General features: G+C 36.6%; 2 protein-coding genes across 2 annotated transcripts in view; one reads left to right on the top strand and one right to left on the bottom strand.

The window, feature by feature from the left end:
- Nucleotides 1-1,120: 1,120 nt before the first annotated feature.
- TEX55 (testis expressed 55) lies at nt 1,121-6,349 on the bottom strand. Its single transcript, XM_010357475.1, has 4 exons — nt 5,800-6,349; nt 4,811-5,703; nt 4,076-4,219; nt 1,121-1,189 (listed from the first exon to the last, which is right to left on the bottom strand). The coding sequence occupies exons 1-4, from the start codon at nt 6,347-6,349 to the stop codon at nt 1,121-1,123; spliced, it is 1,656 nt and encodes a 551-aa protein (XP_010355777.1).
- A 123-nt stretch (nt 6,350-6,472) lies between these two features.
- Nucleotides 6,473-17,762, top strand: part of IGSF11 (immunoglobulin superfamily member 11) — a 220,803-nt gene continuing 209,513 nt past the window's right edge. The window contains exon 1 of the mRNA XM_010357444.2: nt 6,473-6,726. The gene's annotated coding sequence lies outside the window, so the exon portion shown is untranslated. The remainder of the gene's footprint in view (nt 6,727-17,762) is intronic.

Below are 17,762 nucleotides of genomic sequence, written 5' to 3'. Positions count from 1 at the left end.
AAGAAAAAGACAAACAATACAATAGAAAAATAAGTATTTCCAAATGGCCAATAAACAAATGAAAAGATATGCAACTGCCTTAGTAATCAGGAAAAAGCAAAATGAAATTGCAATCATATGTTACTCTTCACCTATTGAAATGGCTGATGCTAAAAACACTGATAGTAGTAAGCATTGGTAAGGATGTGGAACAACTGGAACTCTTCCACACTACTGGTGGGAACATAAATGGGTATAATCACTTTGGGAAATTGTTTGAAATAATCTACTAAAGCTGAGGAAACACATACCCTATGATCCAGCAGTTACTCTTCAAGGTATGCACTCAAGAGAAACGTGTTACCAAAAGACATGTGCAAGAAGGTTTACAGCAAAAATTTTTGTAATAACTCCAAGTTGGAAACAACCTGAATTCCCATTGAAGGTAGGATAAATTATCGTATTCTACACAATGAATACTGTACAGCAGGCTTGTCCAACCTGCAGTTTGTGGGCTGCATGTGGTCCAGGACAGCTTTGAATGAGACCCAACAAAAATTCATAAACTTTCTTAAAATATTATGAGTTTTTGCGTTATTTTTTTCTCATCAGCTCATCAGCTATCATTGTTAGTGTATTTTACATGTGGCCCCAATTTGTCTTCCAAAGTGGCGCAGGGAAGCCAAAAGATTGGACACCCCTGCCAATTAAAATGAATGAACTATTGCCACATACAACAGCATGGATCAATCCCAATGACATAATTTTGAGCATAAGAAACCAGGTACAATTGATTACATATGATACGGTTCCCTTTATATACAGTTCAAAAGCTGACAAATATAAACATCAGTGTTTCATGATTCAGGTTTAGTGATAAAATTATAAAGAAAAGTGAGGAGGTCATTGCCATAAAGGTCATAAAGAATCCTTTTGTGGAAAGTAATAACTGTGAGGGAAAGGAGGGGGGCTTCTGGGATGCTGGTTATGTTTTATTTATTTTTTTAAAATGAATGGTAATTAAAGGTATGTTTACTTCATAAGAATTCAGAGTTGTATGTACTTTGTTCTATACACTTTGCTGTATATGTGCTGTATTTTACAATAAAGAGAATTAAAAGGTTGTTCTTTTTCTCCAATTCTATACCTGGCACAGCATAAAATTCAGGGGGTCCTCTGGCTTTTCATAGACTAAGTTTTCAGTAATCTGCTGAGAGAGAGAGCATAAGGCAACACATTATGGCTCTGCACAAAAGTTATGTGGTCAGGTTATATTTGATGCTATCTCTCCCACTAATCTAACACATACCATAGCTTTTGTTTTTTCAGAGATGGGTTCTCACTCTGTCACCCAAGATGGAATGCAGTGGTACTATCATAGTTCATAGCTCACTACAGCTTCAAACTCCCGGGCTCAAGGAATCCTCCTGCCTCAGCATCCTGAGTTGCTAGGACTATAGGTGCACACCACTATTTCCGGCTCACTATGGTATTTTGAAGAAATTAAGTAACAGCTTACTTTATTATTACTAATAAAATTAGGCAAATTAAGGTAAAATTTAGAGAAATAAAAATTTAGTATAAATAGCAATTGATATTTTCACTAGTTTCCAAGATCAAAGAGATAGTGAGAAAGTTTGGAAGAAAATATTTGTTTTGAGAATTGTGATCTTGCTAGATTGAGAAATTAATAAATTATTTGCTTTGAAGAACAGAACAGTATGAGAAAAACTTTTTGAATAAAAATTTTAAAACACTGCACAATTTTGCATAGAAACTTCCTTCTGAGACATTTGATTATAAATGGCAAAAATGATGTTCAGTATTATAATATTATGAAAAAGTATATATAAAACTTTAGATTCACTTCCATACTTTTGTTGTTATTGAATAAATTAAAAAATAATAATAAAGTAAGCACAATTCTCACTTGCAGGGCATAACAATCAGGCAGATTTCAGGATAAAATATTCAGGTCTATCTAAGGCGCCAACATCATTCCATTATGTGTTTTATATCTATTTCTGTTGAACATATATTTAATTACTATTTTTTCGTATAACAATGTTGTATGCATAAGCATTTTTTCTTCACAGGTGAAGAAAATTATAAAATGATTAAAACTCTACTGTCTCAATGGAAGTCTCAACAGGTTTCATCCTTCAGTTTAATAATTAGTAGTTCTTTAATTAAAGCCAGAAACCCAGACATTAGTACTCTTCCAACAAAAAGACATTTGAAAAAGGAAAAGGCATAGACCAAGGTTAATGAAGTAGACATCACTTATCCTTATTTTATGTGAGGAATCTTAGGTTCACAAAAGTTAAGTAATTTTTCCCAAATCACAAAGACAAGAAGTACAAAGTTAGGATTTGAGCCTTGGGCTAACAGATTACAAAATCTGTTCTCTTTCCTCTATGCTCTACTTCTTTACATTCAAAAATTTTCAGTTTAAAGGTTTTCATTTGAGGTAAGACATTCTTATTTTACACCTTTCTAACCACAAATTCCAGCACCACATACTGAGGTCAATGAGATTTGTAATTTGAAGAATTAGAAGGAATTTTAAAGTATTTCTTTTCCCCTCTAGAGCATGTGGATTCTTAGATGGTTACGAGATTGGTCATCTTTTGAAAGTATAGTCATGTTCCATATATAAGATTTTAATGGAGCTGAAAAATTCCTATTGTCTAGTGACGTCATAGCTGTCATAACGCCATAGTGCAAAACATTAATCATGTGTCTGTGGTGATGCTGGTGTAAACAAACCTACTTTGCTACCAGTCGTATACAAATATAGCACATGAAGTTATGACAGTACATCATACTTGAAAATAAATTGACTGTGTTGCTGGTTTATGTACTTGCTATGTGATTTATTTAGAATGTACTCTGTCTACCTATTTAAAAAAAGTTAACTGTAAAACAGCAGGGAGGTTTTTCAGGGGATATTGCAGGAGAAGGCATTGTTATTACTGGAGATGACAGCTCCATGCATTTATTGCCTCTGAAGACCTGCCAGTGGGACAAGTTGTGAAGGTGGAAGACAGTGATATTGATGATCCTGACCCTGTAGGCATAGGTTAGTGTGTATTTGTGTCTTAGTTTTAAATCAAAAATGTTTAAAAAGTAGAAAAATAAAAGTAAAAAAAATTTAAAAAATAGAACCAAGATTACGGAATAAGAATGTAAAGAAAAATATTTTTGTATAGCTGTACAACGTATATTTTAAGCTAAGTGTTATTACAAAACAGTCAGAAGATTAAAAAATTTAAAAGTTTATAAAGTTAAAAAGCTACAGTAAGCTAAGGTTAATTTAGTTTTGAAGAAAAATATGTTAAAAAAATTTAGTGTAGCCAATGTTTCTAAAGTCTACAGTATTGTACAGCAATATCCAAGGCCTTTACACTAACTCACCACACACTCACTCACTGACTCGCTCAGAGCAACTTCCAGGCCTGCAAGCTCCGTACATAGTTAAGTACTCCATAGAGGTGTACCATTTTTATCTCTCATATGGTAATTTTACTGTATGTTTTCTATGTTTAGATACACAAATACTTCCCATTGTGTTACAATTGCCTACAGTATTCATTATAATAATGTACAATACAAGTTTGTAGCCTAGGAGCAATAGGCTATACCATATAGCCTAAGTGTGTGGTAGGCTATATCATCTAGATTTGTGTAAGTACACCGATGTTCACACAGTGACAAAATCACCTAATGATGCATGTTTCAGAACTCTCAGAACATATCCTCATTATTAAGCAACACGTGATGGTATAATACTTCTGCCTGGATTGCCTTTTTCTCTTCTTTTCAATTGATAATATTTTGTCCTTCCTTCCTAGACTGGCTCTTTAACCCTTGGCCAAGTTTTTCTCTATCAACCAACCTACCTGATCTATAATCCCTCTGAATGGCTTCATACAATGGTATCATCTATTTGGTGTTTATCATTTACTACTTATGGTAACTACATGTTAATGCACTTATTAACTTCTCAATTAGAATATATCCCTTTTTACAGAATACGCCCTTTCTTGTACCTCTTGAAAAACTTAAAATTAAAGAGAGGAATTGAGAGGTTTACCTGGAATATTTGCAGAATGTGGTGTTTTTCCATGTATTGGAGTGAAACTTGATAAGGATCTTCATAAACTATAGAAGGGAACCTTCTACAAGTTTGATTGCGTATATGATAACTCTTTCCTTGCTCAATTTCTGAAAATTCATCCTGAAATTTAAATCCCCCCACCAAAGAATCCTTAGTAAACCTGAAGGGCCTAGGAATTGTCATTATCAGTGAAATCTGATGTCAATGAGATCTTAACACCAGGAGGTGGAGAAAAGACATATTTTTAAGAGAGACTTGGATAATCCTCCAGGTCTCCAGGTGCAATATAATGCACCTCATGTCCTGGGAGGTACCCTAGGCATTGCCAATCAACTTCAAATACTTTTCCCTTTGCAGGGATCTCTAATCAACTCCAAATTCCCGTCTCCTGGTAGAAGCCCAGAGAGGGAAAATGACTTAATATCACAGAGTTAATTGCAGAACCAGGACTTAAAATGCAGGTTTCCTGAATCCTGGTTTTTAATCCTTCCTGAAAGGCCTTTGGGTAGTAGAGAAGGCAATACTTCTCTTTTATTTCCTATCCTTCTTTTGCCCTTCCTGAAATTATGGGTCACGCATACCACAACATGTGGGTTTTTTCTTTATCCTTGATGCAATATATGCCCTTCCATTGTACCCCTATTTCTACTCTCCAGGCCCCATCTAGGTCTCTGATCTCCCAGGTAGGTATGAAATGCCCATTTAACTTACAGATTTGGTTACTATGGCTTGAGTTTTTTCTTGACTACTAATATGGTTCAATTTGGATGAGATGGAGGGGAGTCTTGGGAAAAGGGCTTGGTCTTTTGCTTGGAAATTACTGGTGAATCTGGCATCAACTGGGTGGTAGGCTGGGATAGTGGTTGCATTTTGAGTTTCCATTTCAACTGAAAGCTTGGAATTGAGGTCTACTTGGCTGTTCTCAAATTTGCAGGGTTGTACTCTGTAGTCAGCCTCTTTGTCCTCCTTGCTGTTGCCTAACTGGGGAAATATCCTGTCTTCAGACTGGCCACGTCTTTCATAGTAAGACAGTTGGTCTTTGTGATTAGCTTGTCTGTCTGCTAAGTGGTCAATCTGGTCAGATTCATTGTAGTCAGCCTTGTCAACTGGAGGTTGATCAGCATTACTATGAGCTTGGTCAATAGTCTGGTGTTCAGCTAGTTCAGTGGCTTTGCCATACACTTGGTGGTGAGTCTTTACAGATGTTTTGTGGTCAACGAGGCCATGCGATCTGAGGTCAATCTGCTCAGAAGTTCCTTGGTCAGCCAGGCTAGCCAATCTGTAGTCAGTCTTCACAGAAGTTCTCCTAACTTTGCCTGACATTCTGCGGTCAATCTGTACTGAAGGTCTTTGGTCAGATGGTACGGATGATCCATTGTCAATCTGTACAGAAGGACTTCGGTCAGATGGTACGGATGACCCACTGTCAATCTGTACAGAAGGACTTCGGTCAGATGGTACGGATAACCCACTATCAATCTGCACAGAAGGTCTTTTCTCAGATAGTCTGGATAACGTGTATGTAATCTGCTCAGAAGTTATTCCCTCAGCCTTGTCAGATATTCTACAGTCCATCTGCTCGGAAGCTCTTCTCTCAGACTGGCCTGCTATTTTGTGGTCAGTCTGTTCAGAAGCTCTTCGGTTAGACTGTGTAGATAACCTACCACCAAAATGCTCAGAAGTTCTTCTCTCAGACTGGCCTGACATTCTGTGATCAGTCTGTCTGGAACCTCTCTGGTCAGATGGCATAGACAGTCTACCATCAATCTGCCCAGAAGTTACTCTCTCAGCCTGGCTAGGTAATCTTCTTTCAATCTGTTCCACAGTTCTTTCCTCGGTCAGGCCAGACACCTGACCATCACTCTGTTCATACTGTACATTATTAGCTTGGCTAGATGCCTTGCCTTCAGTCTGTTCAGATGGTGTTTGGTCAACCTGATCATCTGCTCTAAGGTCAGAAACATTAGCAGGGTTGGATGCTCTGTGGCCAGCCTGACCAGGTGTACTACGCCCATTTTGTTCAGCTACTCCATTGGTAGTTTGGCTAAATATGTTGGACTCAGCCTGGCTAGGCACTCTTAGGGCAGTCTGATCAGCTATTCTGTGAGCAGTGTGGTTATCTGCCTTCCTTTCGGCCTGGTTCTTCTGGTCGTCTTCTTCCTGGCCATTAGTGTGGCCAGCACTTGAGGGAGCGGCTGGGCTTTCACGTTCCAAGGGTTCAGCCAGAGCCTCTTGCGGAGGCTCTTCCATTTCCTGCCGCGTCCCTGACTGGTCTAGGTTGCCAGGCACTGTGGGTGGAGCTGGGCTGGGTCGTCTAGGAGACCCTTCAGAAACGCCACATGATTCCCAAGGGCTTTGTTCGGGTCTCTGCGCGCGTCAGGGCGAGTGGCCGCCCCGCTGTTGTAAGTGGAGGGATGGCCGTCAGCTGACCCTGCAGGGCGCAGGCGAGCGCAGGGACTACGCCATCTCCTGAGAAGAGGCCATTCCCAGGCTCTGGCAGCTAGAGCTTCTCCTCCCCGCGCAGAGCGACCAGGCCACGGGGCTCCGTGCATCGCCACCTCGAGATTTACCCTCTTCCTTGTTCGCGGAGGTTCTCGGCAGTATGTGAGAAAAAGGCCCTCTCTCAGGTACTGCTACACTGATTAACATCCCCCACCGCACCTCCAAATGTTAGCAGATGAACACACAACCAGCTGCACGAGGACCACAAACCTGAACAGAGGTTGTTGCTATTGCCAATAACTCAGATTCACACTTTGGTACTGAGTTTGTCTCTAATCACAGAGGTAATGCTGTTTTCAATAGTACCAGGAAGAGTTTAGTCTTACTAACACTCATGCTATTACAATCTTAGGGATCTGCCCTCACAAGAAAAGAGTGTAAAGAAAAGAGTTTTGCTCTCCACCTCAACACATCCCTTGGCAGTTTATTCCTGCAGGAGCGTCCTCTCCCCCATCCAAAGGACAGGTCACCAGTTGTTTTCCATCCCCTTTGGATACGTATAGCTGTCTTGGCAGTGGAAACTCCTGCCCCAAGGTGTTTTCTTGCTGAATTAGACATGTGATTTATGGCGGGAGAGCCAGAGAGAGGAGAGAAGATCCAGTGAGAATGGGTTCTAAAACTGCACCATCTAGTGGTCTTACAGCAGAGAGGCGAGTTAGAAGGAGGCCAAACCAGAGTTCCAGAAAGGAAGGGAGTAAGGAAAGTGGAGAAAGATACCAGAAGGAATATTTAGCAAGTGGAGAATTTGTATTTGATGGTGTCGGCCAGTGGGGCCTAGGTTTTGAGATTTGGCCCTCCCCCTTTGCAATCAACCTTAAGAATGCACCTCAGAGTCAGTAGGCTGTCTACTTTCAGGAGTAGGCCAGTACAGAGGTGGTGATTGATGAGACATATTTGACCTTGCAAAGCCTGAAATCACTGAGGCAGGCCAAGGGTTGGTAGTGTGATGCCAGATATTCCTTTAGTAAGGATTTAACTGCATTAAACAATTAGAAATGAAACTTAAAATCCAAATTCAAATACTTGTGATCAAAGTGTGACAGGGAGAGTGGATACACTTGACACCATACTTAGGAATGGAAAGGGGAATCTAAGCACACTACTCTGAAGTAAAGTCATTTATGTAACAGTGCCTAGAACGTAACAGGTGCTCAAGAAGTGCTTGTTGAATGTAACTTTATGAATTATCTACCTTATTTATTTAAAAACGTATGACACAATTGGATACTGTATTTAGAGTAAAATAGCTCTTGGGCTATGGCTTGTAGCTTCAAAGGGTTATTGGTTTTGGAGATTTATTTTTCCATTTTATAACTTAAATGTAATAAAATGTAATAATCGTAGAAATATAAAAAAGAAAGCATAAAGAAAAAAATTCCCAAACACTCAAGAGATAACCTTTCTTGACATTTTGATGTGTATCCTTCTGGAAATACCCCCATGCAAATCTATGTGTCTATATCTATAGGTATGTATATATTTTGCAAAATGATGATTTATTAATTTGAGATCTTTATTCTTTTTAATGTAGCTGTTTTGTAGTTACAAATTTCCCTCTGAGCTGATCCTTTTGCTGCATCTCTCAAGTTTTTGGTGTTATGTTTTCATTCATCTGAAGATATTTTCTCATTTTCTCTGTGATTTTTTTCTTTGATATATTGGTTGTTTAAAAGTATGTTGTTTAATTTCCAAATATGTATGATTTTCCAGTTTTCCTTCTCTTGTTGATTTCTAGCTTCATTCTGCTGTGTTCAGCGAAGATACATTGTATGGTTTCAATCTTTTAAAATACATTAAGGCTTGTTTTGTGGCCTAACATGGGTTTATCCTGGAGAATATTCCATGGAAAGCATGTGTACTTGCTATTGTTGGGTGGAATGTTCTTCATAGGTGTTAGGTCTAATTGGTTGATAGTGTTGTTCAAGTCCTATACTTTCTTACTGCTCTTCTGTCTAGTGTTCTACTCATTACTGAAAGTGGGAAACACAAAAATCAGCCGGGTGTGGTGGTATGCACCTGTGGTCCCAGCTACTGGTGGGCTGAGGTGGGAGGATTGCCTGAGACCAGGAGGTTGAGGCTGTCTGAGCCGTGATTGTGCCACTGCACTTCAGCCTGGGCCACAGAGTGACACCCTATTTCACGAAAAAAAAAGGTGGGGTATTAAAATCTCCAACTATTATTGTAGAACTGTCTGCCGTTCCCTTCAAATTTGTCAATGCTTGCTTCACAAAATTTGAGCTTGTTGTTTTCTACAAATAATTATTTTCTATAAATAAATATTACAAAACAAGAAGAAATAAAGTCTTCTTGTGTAATTGACACTTTTATCAATGTATAATGCACTTCTTCATCCCTCATAACAGTTTTTGACTTAAAGTCTATTTTGTCTGATACTAGTATAGCAGCTCTTGCTCTTTTTTGGTTATTATTCGCATGGAATATCTTTTTCCATAGTTGTGTTTGCAACTTATTAATGTCTTTGAAACTAAAAAGAATCTCACACTAAATAGTCGGATCACATTTTAAAAAATCTATTCTGCCAATCTTTGTCTTTTTGTTGGAAAGCTTAATCCATCTACATTTAAAGTAATTACTGCTATGGAAGAACTTCCGTCATTTTGCTATTTATTTTTATATGTTATATCTTTTTTGTTCCTCAGTTCTTCCGTTACTACCATCCTTTGTGTTGAGTTGATTTTTTTTATAGTGTATCATGTTGATTCATTTCTCATTCCTTTTCTGTGTATATATTTTTAGTTATTGTCTTAGTGGTTAGTTAGGGATTACAATTAGCCTCCTAAACTTATAACAGCCTATTTTGAATTAAAACCATCCTAGCTTCAATGGTGTACAAAACCTTGCTCTTATATAATACATGTCTGTCTCTTTTTTTGTGTGTTATTGTTGTCACAAATAGCATCTTTATACAGTGTGGGCCTATTAACATAGATTTATTGTAATTATTTTATACATCCATCATTTGAATCATTCATAAAAAGAGGTTCAAACCAAACATATGATGCTGGCTATTAAATCACCTATATAGATACCAAAACCAGTATTTTTTTTATTTCGTCATATGACTTCAAGTTATTGTATCTTTCATTTCCACTTGAGGATATCCTTTTGGAATTTCTTGTATGGCAGGCCTACTCTAGATGAACTCCTTAGGATTTGTTTATCTGGGAATGTCTTAATTTCTTCTTTATTTCTGAAAGGTAGTTTGCTGAATGTAGAATTTCTGGTCGATGGTATTTTTTTTCAACTGTAAGTATGTTGTCTCACTTCTTTCTCACTTCCATGAATTCTGCTGAGAAATTGGCTGTTCATCTTCAGTATCTTTATATGTGAGGAATCACTTCTCTTTTGCTGCTTTCAAGATTTTCTCTTTCAAAATATCTTTCTCTTTTGAAAGTTTTACTGTCATGTATCAGTGTGGATCTTTTTATGTTATTCTTTTGGAGTTTATTGAGCTTCCTGAATGTGTACATTCATTTCTTTTATCAAATTTGTAACATTTTCAGCCATTACTTCTTTAAATATTTTTTCTTTCCCTTTCTCTCTCCTCTTTTTCTGGAGCTCCCACCATGCATAAGTGGTACACTTAAGGGTGTCTTGTAGGTCTCTGAGGCTCTATAAATTTTTCTTCATTCTTCTTCCTTTTCTTCAGGCTGAACAATTTCAGTTGACCTATCTTCCCCTAGCTCTTTGAACATTTTTAAGACAGTTGATTTAAAGTTTTGGTCCAGTATCTGTGCTTCCTTAGTAGCAGTTTATTTTAATTTCTCCTAGCCATACTTTCTTGTTTCTTTGCATACTTCATAATAAAAAACCAAAAGGTAAAGTCTGGACAGTTTGTATATTACATGCATCATTCCCTGGGCATGCATGTGCTTTTCTGGATGTCCAATACATGCAGAAACTTTTTGATAAACTAATTATTCAAATAATCTGTCTCCCAGCTTTTCCTCCCAAGCTTTCAGTATGTCCATTACTTAACCATGATTTTAGTCTTTTTACCCAGATGCCAGCAGGTTGCGTTTCAATGTTTTTGAGGAATGCTCTCTTTGTAGCCACTTTTCCATCCTGACAGAGTTTTGTTGATGGATACTTAGATTGTTTCCATATCTTGGCTATTTATTCACAATAATACTGCAATAAACACGATAGCACAGTAGTTTTGATATTTAAGCCTGAGAATGTGCCCATTTGTGTAGATAATGTATATCTATATTAGACATATAGATATTAGAAATATATATTAGATAATGTAGATAATCTATATTGTAATGTCCCTTTTTTCATTACTTATTTTAGTCATTTGAGTCTTTTTTTAATGTGGTCAACCTAGTTAAAAGCTTATCAATTTTGTTGATATTTTGAAAAAAACACCTTTAAATTATTTTTCTGTCATTTTTATATTCTCATTTATATTCTCCATTATATTAACGTCTCTCTAATCTTTATTATTTCGTTCCTTCTGTTTGGTGTGGGTATAGTTTGCTCTTTTTTATAGTTTTTTAAGGTGGAAAATTAGGTTATTGATTTGGGACTTTGCTGTTTTTAAAATATAGGCCTCTATAGCAACAAATTTTCCTCTAAGCATTGTTTTCCTGTATCCCATAAGTTTTAGTATGTTGTGTTTTCATTTGGATTTATACTTTTATGCTTTAGAAAATACTTTGAAAGTATTTTCTAATTTCTTTTGTGATTTTTTCTTTAATCCATTGGTTAGTTAGGAATGTGTTGTTTAATTTCCACATATTTCTGATTTTTCTAAATTTTTTTCTGTCAATTTATCTTTTAATTTCATTGTGATTGCAGAATATATTTTGTATGGTTTTTTTTTTTTTGTCTTTTTTTTGTTTGTTTGTTTTTGTTTTTTTAATGAGACAGAGTCTCCTGTGGCCCAGGCTGGAGTGCAATGGCATGGTCTCGGCTCACTGCAACCTCTGCCTCCTGGGTCAAGCGATTATCCTGCCTCAGCCTCCCGAGTAGCTAGGATTACAGGCATGTGCCACCATGGCCGGCTAATTTTTGTATTTTTGGTAGAGACTGGTGTTCACCATGTTGACCAGGCTGGTCTCGAACTCCTGACCTCAGGTGATCCACTTTCCTCGGCCTCCCAAAGTGCTGGGATTATAAGCATGAGCCACTGTGTTTGGCCTTGTATGATTTTAATCTTTTAAAATTTACTGAGGCTTGTTTTATGGTATAACATGTGGTTTATCTTGGAGAATGTTCATGTGCACTTAAAAGAATGTGTATTCTGCTGGGTTGGGTGGAATGTTCTCTAGAAGTCTGTTAGGTCTAGTTGATTTATAGTGTTAGTTAAGTCTTCTCTTTCTTTGTTGATCTTCTGCTTAGTTGTTCATTCTATTATTGAAAGTGGAGTATTGACGTCTCCATCTATATTCTTGAATTATCCATATCTCACTTCAATTCTGGAAGTTTTTGCTTCATACATTTTTGGAGTTCTGTTGATAGGGCCATATGTGTTTATAATCATTATGTATACCTGATAGATTGACCTTCTTATCATTATAAAATGTACTTTTTCTAGTAACAATTTTTGTCCTAAAATCTATTTTGGGTCATAGTAGTATAGCCACTCCAGCTGTCTTTGATTACTTCATGCATGGCATATTTTAAAAAACCTTTTTACTTTCAACCTATTTGTGTCTTTTGATCTAAAGTTTGTCTCTTGTAGACAGTACAGACATAGTGGTATAGTTGGATTTTTTTTTTCAGGGGAGGGTCCATTCTGACTATCTCTGCCTTTTGATTCATAAGTAGGATATACATGTTTTATTTTATTTTATATATGTCATATATTTTTTGTTCCTCAAGTCCTTCTTTCATTGTGTTAAATAGATATTTCCTAGCATACCTTTTAAATTCAATTGCTGTTTTTTTTTACTGTTTCTGGAGTTATTTTCTTACTGATTTATCTGGGTATTACAGTTAATTTAATCTTAAAATAATCTTGTTTGGATTTATGCTAACATAACTTCAGTATTATATAAAAACTTTGCTCCAGTATATCTATGTGCCCTTTACCATTCTTTGTATTATTATTTTCATACAAATTACACCTTTACAGATTATAAACCCATTCACACAGCTATTATAATTGATTTATGCTGTTATCTTTTAAAACAGGTAGGAGAAGGAAAGAGTTACATAGAGAAGTGTGTTTATAACGTCTTTTGTAATATTATATTAGTCCATTTTTCACACTACTGATAAAGACATACCCAAGACTGGGCAGTTTACAAAATAAAGAGGTTTAATGGACTTAGAGTTGTGGCTGGGGAGGTCTCAGACTCATGGCAGAAGGCAAGGAAGAGCAAGTCATGTCTTACATGGATGGCAGCAGGCAAAAAGAGAGAGCTTGTGCAGGGAAACTCCTGTTTTTAAAACCATCAGATTTCATGAGACTTATTCATGAGAACAGCACGGAAAAGATCACCCCCTTGATTCAATTATCTCCCACCAGGTCCCTCCTGCAACACGTGGGAATTATGGGAGCTACAAGAAGAGATTTGGGTGGGGACACAGCCAAACCACATCAAATACCTAAGTACTTACCTTTACTGGTGCTCTTTATTTCTTTACGTGGATTTGAATTGCTATCAAGTATGCTTTCATTTTGGCCTGAAGGACTCATTTTAGTATTTTATATGGCAGGATGGTTTGATAGTGATTATGTCAGTTTTTATTTATTTGGAAATGTATAACCTATTTTTTCATTTTTATTTATATATATGTTTTGATTACATAGTAGGTATATGTATCTATGGGTTAAATGAGATATTTTGATACAAGTATGCAATGTGTAATAATCAGATCAGGGTAAATGTGGTATCTATTACCTCAAGCATTTATCCTTGTGTCTTAAACAATCCAATTACACTCTTTTATTTAAAATGTAGAATTAATTTTTTTACTATTCTAATCCTGTTGTGCTAGCAAGTACTAGGTCTTATTCATTCCTTCTGTGCTTTTGTTCTCCTTAACCATCCCCACTTTCCCCCAATTCCTCACTACACTTCCCAGCCTCTGTTAACCATCCTTCTACTCTCTATCTCCATGAGTTCAATTGTTTTTATTTCTAGCTCCCACAAATAAGCGAGAACGTGTGAAATTTGTCTTTCTGTGCCTGGTTTATTTCACTTAACATTATGATCTCCAGTTCCATCCAAGTTGCTGCAAATGACAGGATCCCATTTTTTTTTTCTTAAGACAGAGTCTTGCTGTGTTGCCCAGGCTGGAGTGCAGTGGTACAATCTCAGCTCACTGTAACCTCCGCCTCCTAGGTTCAAGCGATTCTTGGGCCTCAGCCTCCCACATAGATGGGATTACAGGCATGTGCCACCATGCCTAGATAATTTTTGTATTTTTAGTAGAGATGGGATTTTACCATGTTGGCCAGGCTGGTCTCGAACTCTAGAACTCAAGTGATCTGCCTGCTTTGGCCTCCCCAAGTGTTAGGATTACAGGCGTGAACTACTGCACCTGGCCCGATTCTTTTTTTATGGCTGAGTACTACTCTGTTGTGTGTGTGTATATATATATATATATCACATTTAAAAAAATCCATTAATCTGTTGATGGACACTCAGGTTGCTTCCAAATATTGGCTATTGTGAATACTGCAGCAATAAACATGGGAGTGAAGATATCTCTTTGGTATACTGATTTCCTTTCTTTTGGGTATATACCCAACAATGGGATTGTAGATCATATGGTAGCTCAATTTTTAGTTTTTTTCTTGTTGAGGAACCTCCAAACTTTTCTCCATAGTGAAAATAATTTACATTCTTACCAACAGTCTACAAGTGTTCCCTTTTATTCACATCCTCACCAGCATTCAATGTTGCCCGTCTTATGGAGAAAAACTGTTTTAAATGGGGTGAGATGTCATCTCATTGTAGTTTTGATTTGCATTTCTCTGATGATCAATGATGTCGTGTACCTTTTCATATGCCTGTTTGCCATTTGTATGTCTTCTTTTGAGAAATGTGTATTCGGATCTTTTGTCCATTTTTAATTGGATTATCAGATTTTTTCCAGTAGAGTTGTTTGAGTGCCTTATATATTCTGGTTATTAATCCCTTGTCAGATGGGTAGTTTGAAAATATTTTCTCTCATTTTATGGGTTGTCTCTTCACTTCATTGTTTCTTTTGCTGTGCAAAAGCTTTTTAACTTGATGTTATCCCATTTGTCCATTTTTGCTTTGGTTTCCTGTGCCTGTGGGGTATTACTTAAGAACTCTGCTCAGTCCAGTGTAGTGGAGAGTTTCCCCAAAGTTTTCTTTTAGTAGTTTCATAGTTTGCAGTCTTAGATTTGTCTTTAATTAATTTTGATTTGATTTTTTTATATGGTGAGAGATAGGAGTCGTTTCATTCTCTTGCATATGGATATCCAGTTTTCCCTGCATTATTTATTGAAGAGACTGTCCTTTCCCCAATGTATGGTCTTGGAAACTTTGTCAAAAATGAATTCATTGTAGATGTATAGATTTACTTCTGGGTTTTCTATTCTGTTCCTCTGGTCTATGTGTCTGTTTTTATGCCAGTATCATGCCATCTTTATTATTATTACAGATCTGTAGTATAATTTGAAGACCGGTAATGTGATTCCTCCACTTTTCTTTTTGCTTAGGATAGTTTTGGCTATTCTGGGTCTTTTGTTGTTCCATATAATTTTAGGATTTTTTTATTTCTGTGAAGAAAATCATTGGTATTTTGATAGGGATTGCATTACATCTACAGATTGCTTTGGGTAGTATGGACATTTAAAAAATAATGATTCTTTTAATCCATGAACGTGGAATATCTTTCCATTTTTTGTTGTCCTCCTCGATTTCTTTCATCAGTGTTTTATAGCTTTTATTATAGAGATCTTTCACTTTAGTTAATTCCTAGATATTTAATTTTATTTTTAGTTATTGTAAATGGCATTACTTTCTTGATTTCTTTTTCGGATTGCTTGCTGTTGGCGTATAGAAATGCTACTGACTTTTATATGTTGATTTTGTATTTTGCACCTTTACTAAATTTCTTTATCAGTTCTAATAGTTTTTTTTTTTTTTCTTTTTGGAGTCCCGAGGTTTTTCCAGATACAAGATTATATCTGGATCTGCAGACAAAGATCTGAAGTTTCTTTGTTGATTTTCTGTTTGGAAGATCTAGATCTGTCCAGTGCTGAAAGTGAGGTATTGAAATCTTCAGCTATTAATGTACTGGGGTTTATTTCCCTCTTTACCTCTAATAATATATATCTGAGTGCTCCCATGTTAGGTGCATATGTATTTATAATTGTTATATACTCTTGCTGAATTTATCCCTTTATCTTTATATAGTGACTTTCTTTGTCTCTTTTTGTAGTATTTGTCTTGAAACCTATTTTGTCTGATATAAATATAGCTACTCCTGCTGTTTGTTTGATTTTCATGGACATGGAATATCCTTTTCCATCCCTTTATTTTCAGTCTATGTGTGCCTTCATAGGTGAAGTGTGTTTCTTATTGGCAACAGATCACTGGGTCATGTTTATCTTTTTATTCATTCAGCCACTGTATGTCTTTTTTTATTGAGGAGTTAAATCCCTTTACATTCAACATTATTATTGATGAGTAAGGACTTATTCCTGCCATTTTGTTATTTATTTTCTGGTTGTTTTTTAGTCTTCTCTTCCTTCTTTCTTTTCTTTTTTCTTTTTTCTTTTTCTTTTTAATTATTATACTTCAAGTACTAGGGTACATGTGCACAACGTGCAGGTTTGTTACATAGGTATACATGTTCCATGTTGGTTCACTGCACCCATCAACTCGTCATTTACATTACATATTTGTCCTAATGCTATCCCTACCCCAGGCCCCAAGCCCATGACAGATGCCGGTGTGTGATGTTCCTTGCCCTGTGTCCAGTGTTCTTATTGTTCAGTTCCCACCTATGAGTGAGAATATGTGTTTGGTTTTCTGTCCTTGTGATAGTTTGCTGAGAATGATGGTTTCCAGCTTCATCCACTTCCCTGCAAAGAACATGAACTCATCCTTCTTTATGGCTGCATAGTATTCCATGGTGTATATGTGCCACATTTTCTTAATCTAGTCTATTATTGATGGACATTTGGGTTGGTTCCAAGTCTTTACTATTGTGAATAGTACTGCAATAAATGTACATGTGTATGTGCTTTCATAGTAGCATGATTTATAATCCTTTGGGCCTATACCCAGTAATGGGATCACTGGGTCAAATGGTATTTCTAGTTCTAGATCCCTGAGGAATCGCTGCACTGTCTTCCATGATGATTGAACTAATTTACACTCCCACCAACAGTATAAAAATGTTCCTATTTCTCCATATCCTCTCCAGCATCTGTTGTTTCCTGACTTTTTAATGATTGCCATTCTAACCTGCATGAGATGGTATCTCATTGTGGTTTTGATTTGCATTTCTCTCGTGACCAGTGATGATGAGCATTTTTTCATGTGTCTGTTGACTGCATAAATGTCTTCTTTTGTGAAGTGTCTGTTCATATCATTTGCCCACTTTTTGATGGGGTTGTTTGTTTGTTTCTTGTAAAATTGTTTGAGTTCTTTGTAGATTCTGGATATTAGCCCTTTGTCAGACGGGTAGATTGCAAAATTTTTCTCCCATTCTGTAGGTTGCCTGTTCACTCTGATGGTAGTTTCTTCTGCTGTGCAGAAGTTCTTTAGTTTAATTAGATCCCACTTGTCTATTTTGGCTTTGGTTGCCATTGCTTTTGGTGTTTTAGTCATGAAGTCCTTGCCCACGCCTATGTCCTGAATGGTATTCCCTAGGTTTTCTTCTAGGGTTTTTATGCTTTTAGATCTTATGTTTGAGTCTTTAATCCATCTTGAATTAATTTTTCTATAAGGTTTAAGGAAGGGATGCAGTTTCAGCTTTCTACATATGGTTAGCCAGTTTTCCCAGCACCATTTATTAAATAGGGAATCCTTTCCCCATTTCTTGTTTTTGTCAGGTTTGTCAAAGATCAGATGGTTGTAGATGTGTGGTATTATTTCTGAGACTTCTGTTCTGTTCCATTGGTCTATATGTTTTGGTACCAGTACCATGCTGCTTTGGTTACTGTAGCCTTGTAGTATAGTTTAAAGTCAGGTACTGTGAT

This window comes from Rhinopithecus roxellana, chromosome 1 (assembly GCF_007565055.1).
Source record: "Rhinopithecus roxellana isolate Shanxi Qingling chromosome 1, ASM756505v1, whole genome shotgun sequence".
Lineage (NCBI taxonomy): Eukaryota > Metazoa > Chordata > Mammalia > Primates > Cercopithecidae > Rhinopithecus > Rhinopithecus roxellana.
Note: the sequence above shows the minus strand (reverse complement) of the source record. Positions and strands in the feature narration are given on the sequence as shown.

Bases quoted from the DNA above. Each gene is read 5' to 3' on its own strand.
- TEX55 (XM_010357475.1), bottom strand. From the start codon at position 6,349: ATGGAAGAGCCTCCGCAAGAGGCTCTGGCTGAACCCTTGGAACGTGAA. The intron at 5,704-5,799 runs GCCAGTCTGAGA...ACAAAATAGCAG, and splicing joins GACTGATCACAGAATGTCAG to GCCAGTCTGAGAGAAGAGCT. The intron at 4,220-4,810 runs GTAAGTTAAATG...TTTAAATTTCAG, and splicing joins AAGCCATAGTAACCAAATCT to GATGAATTTTCAGAAATTGA.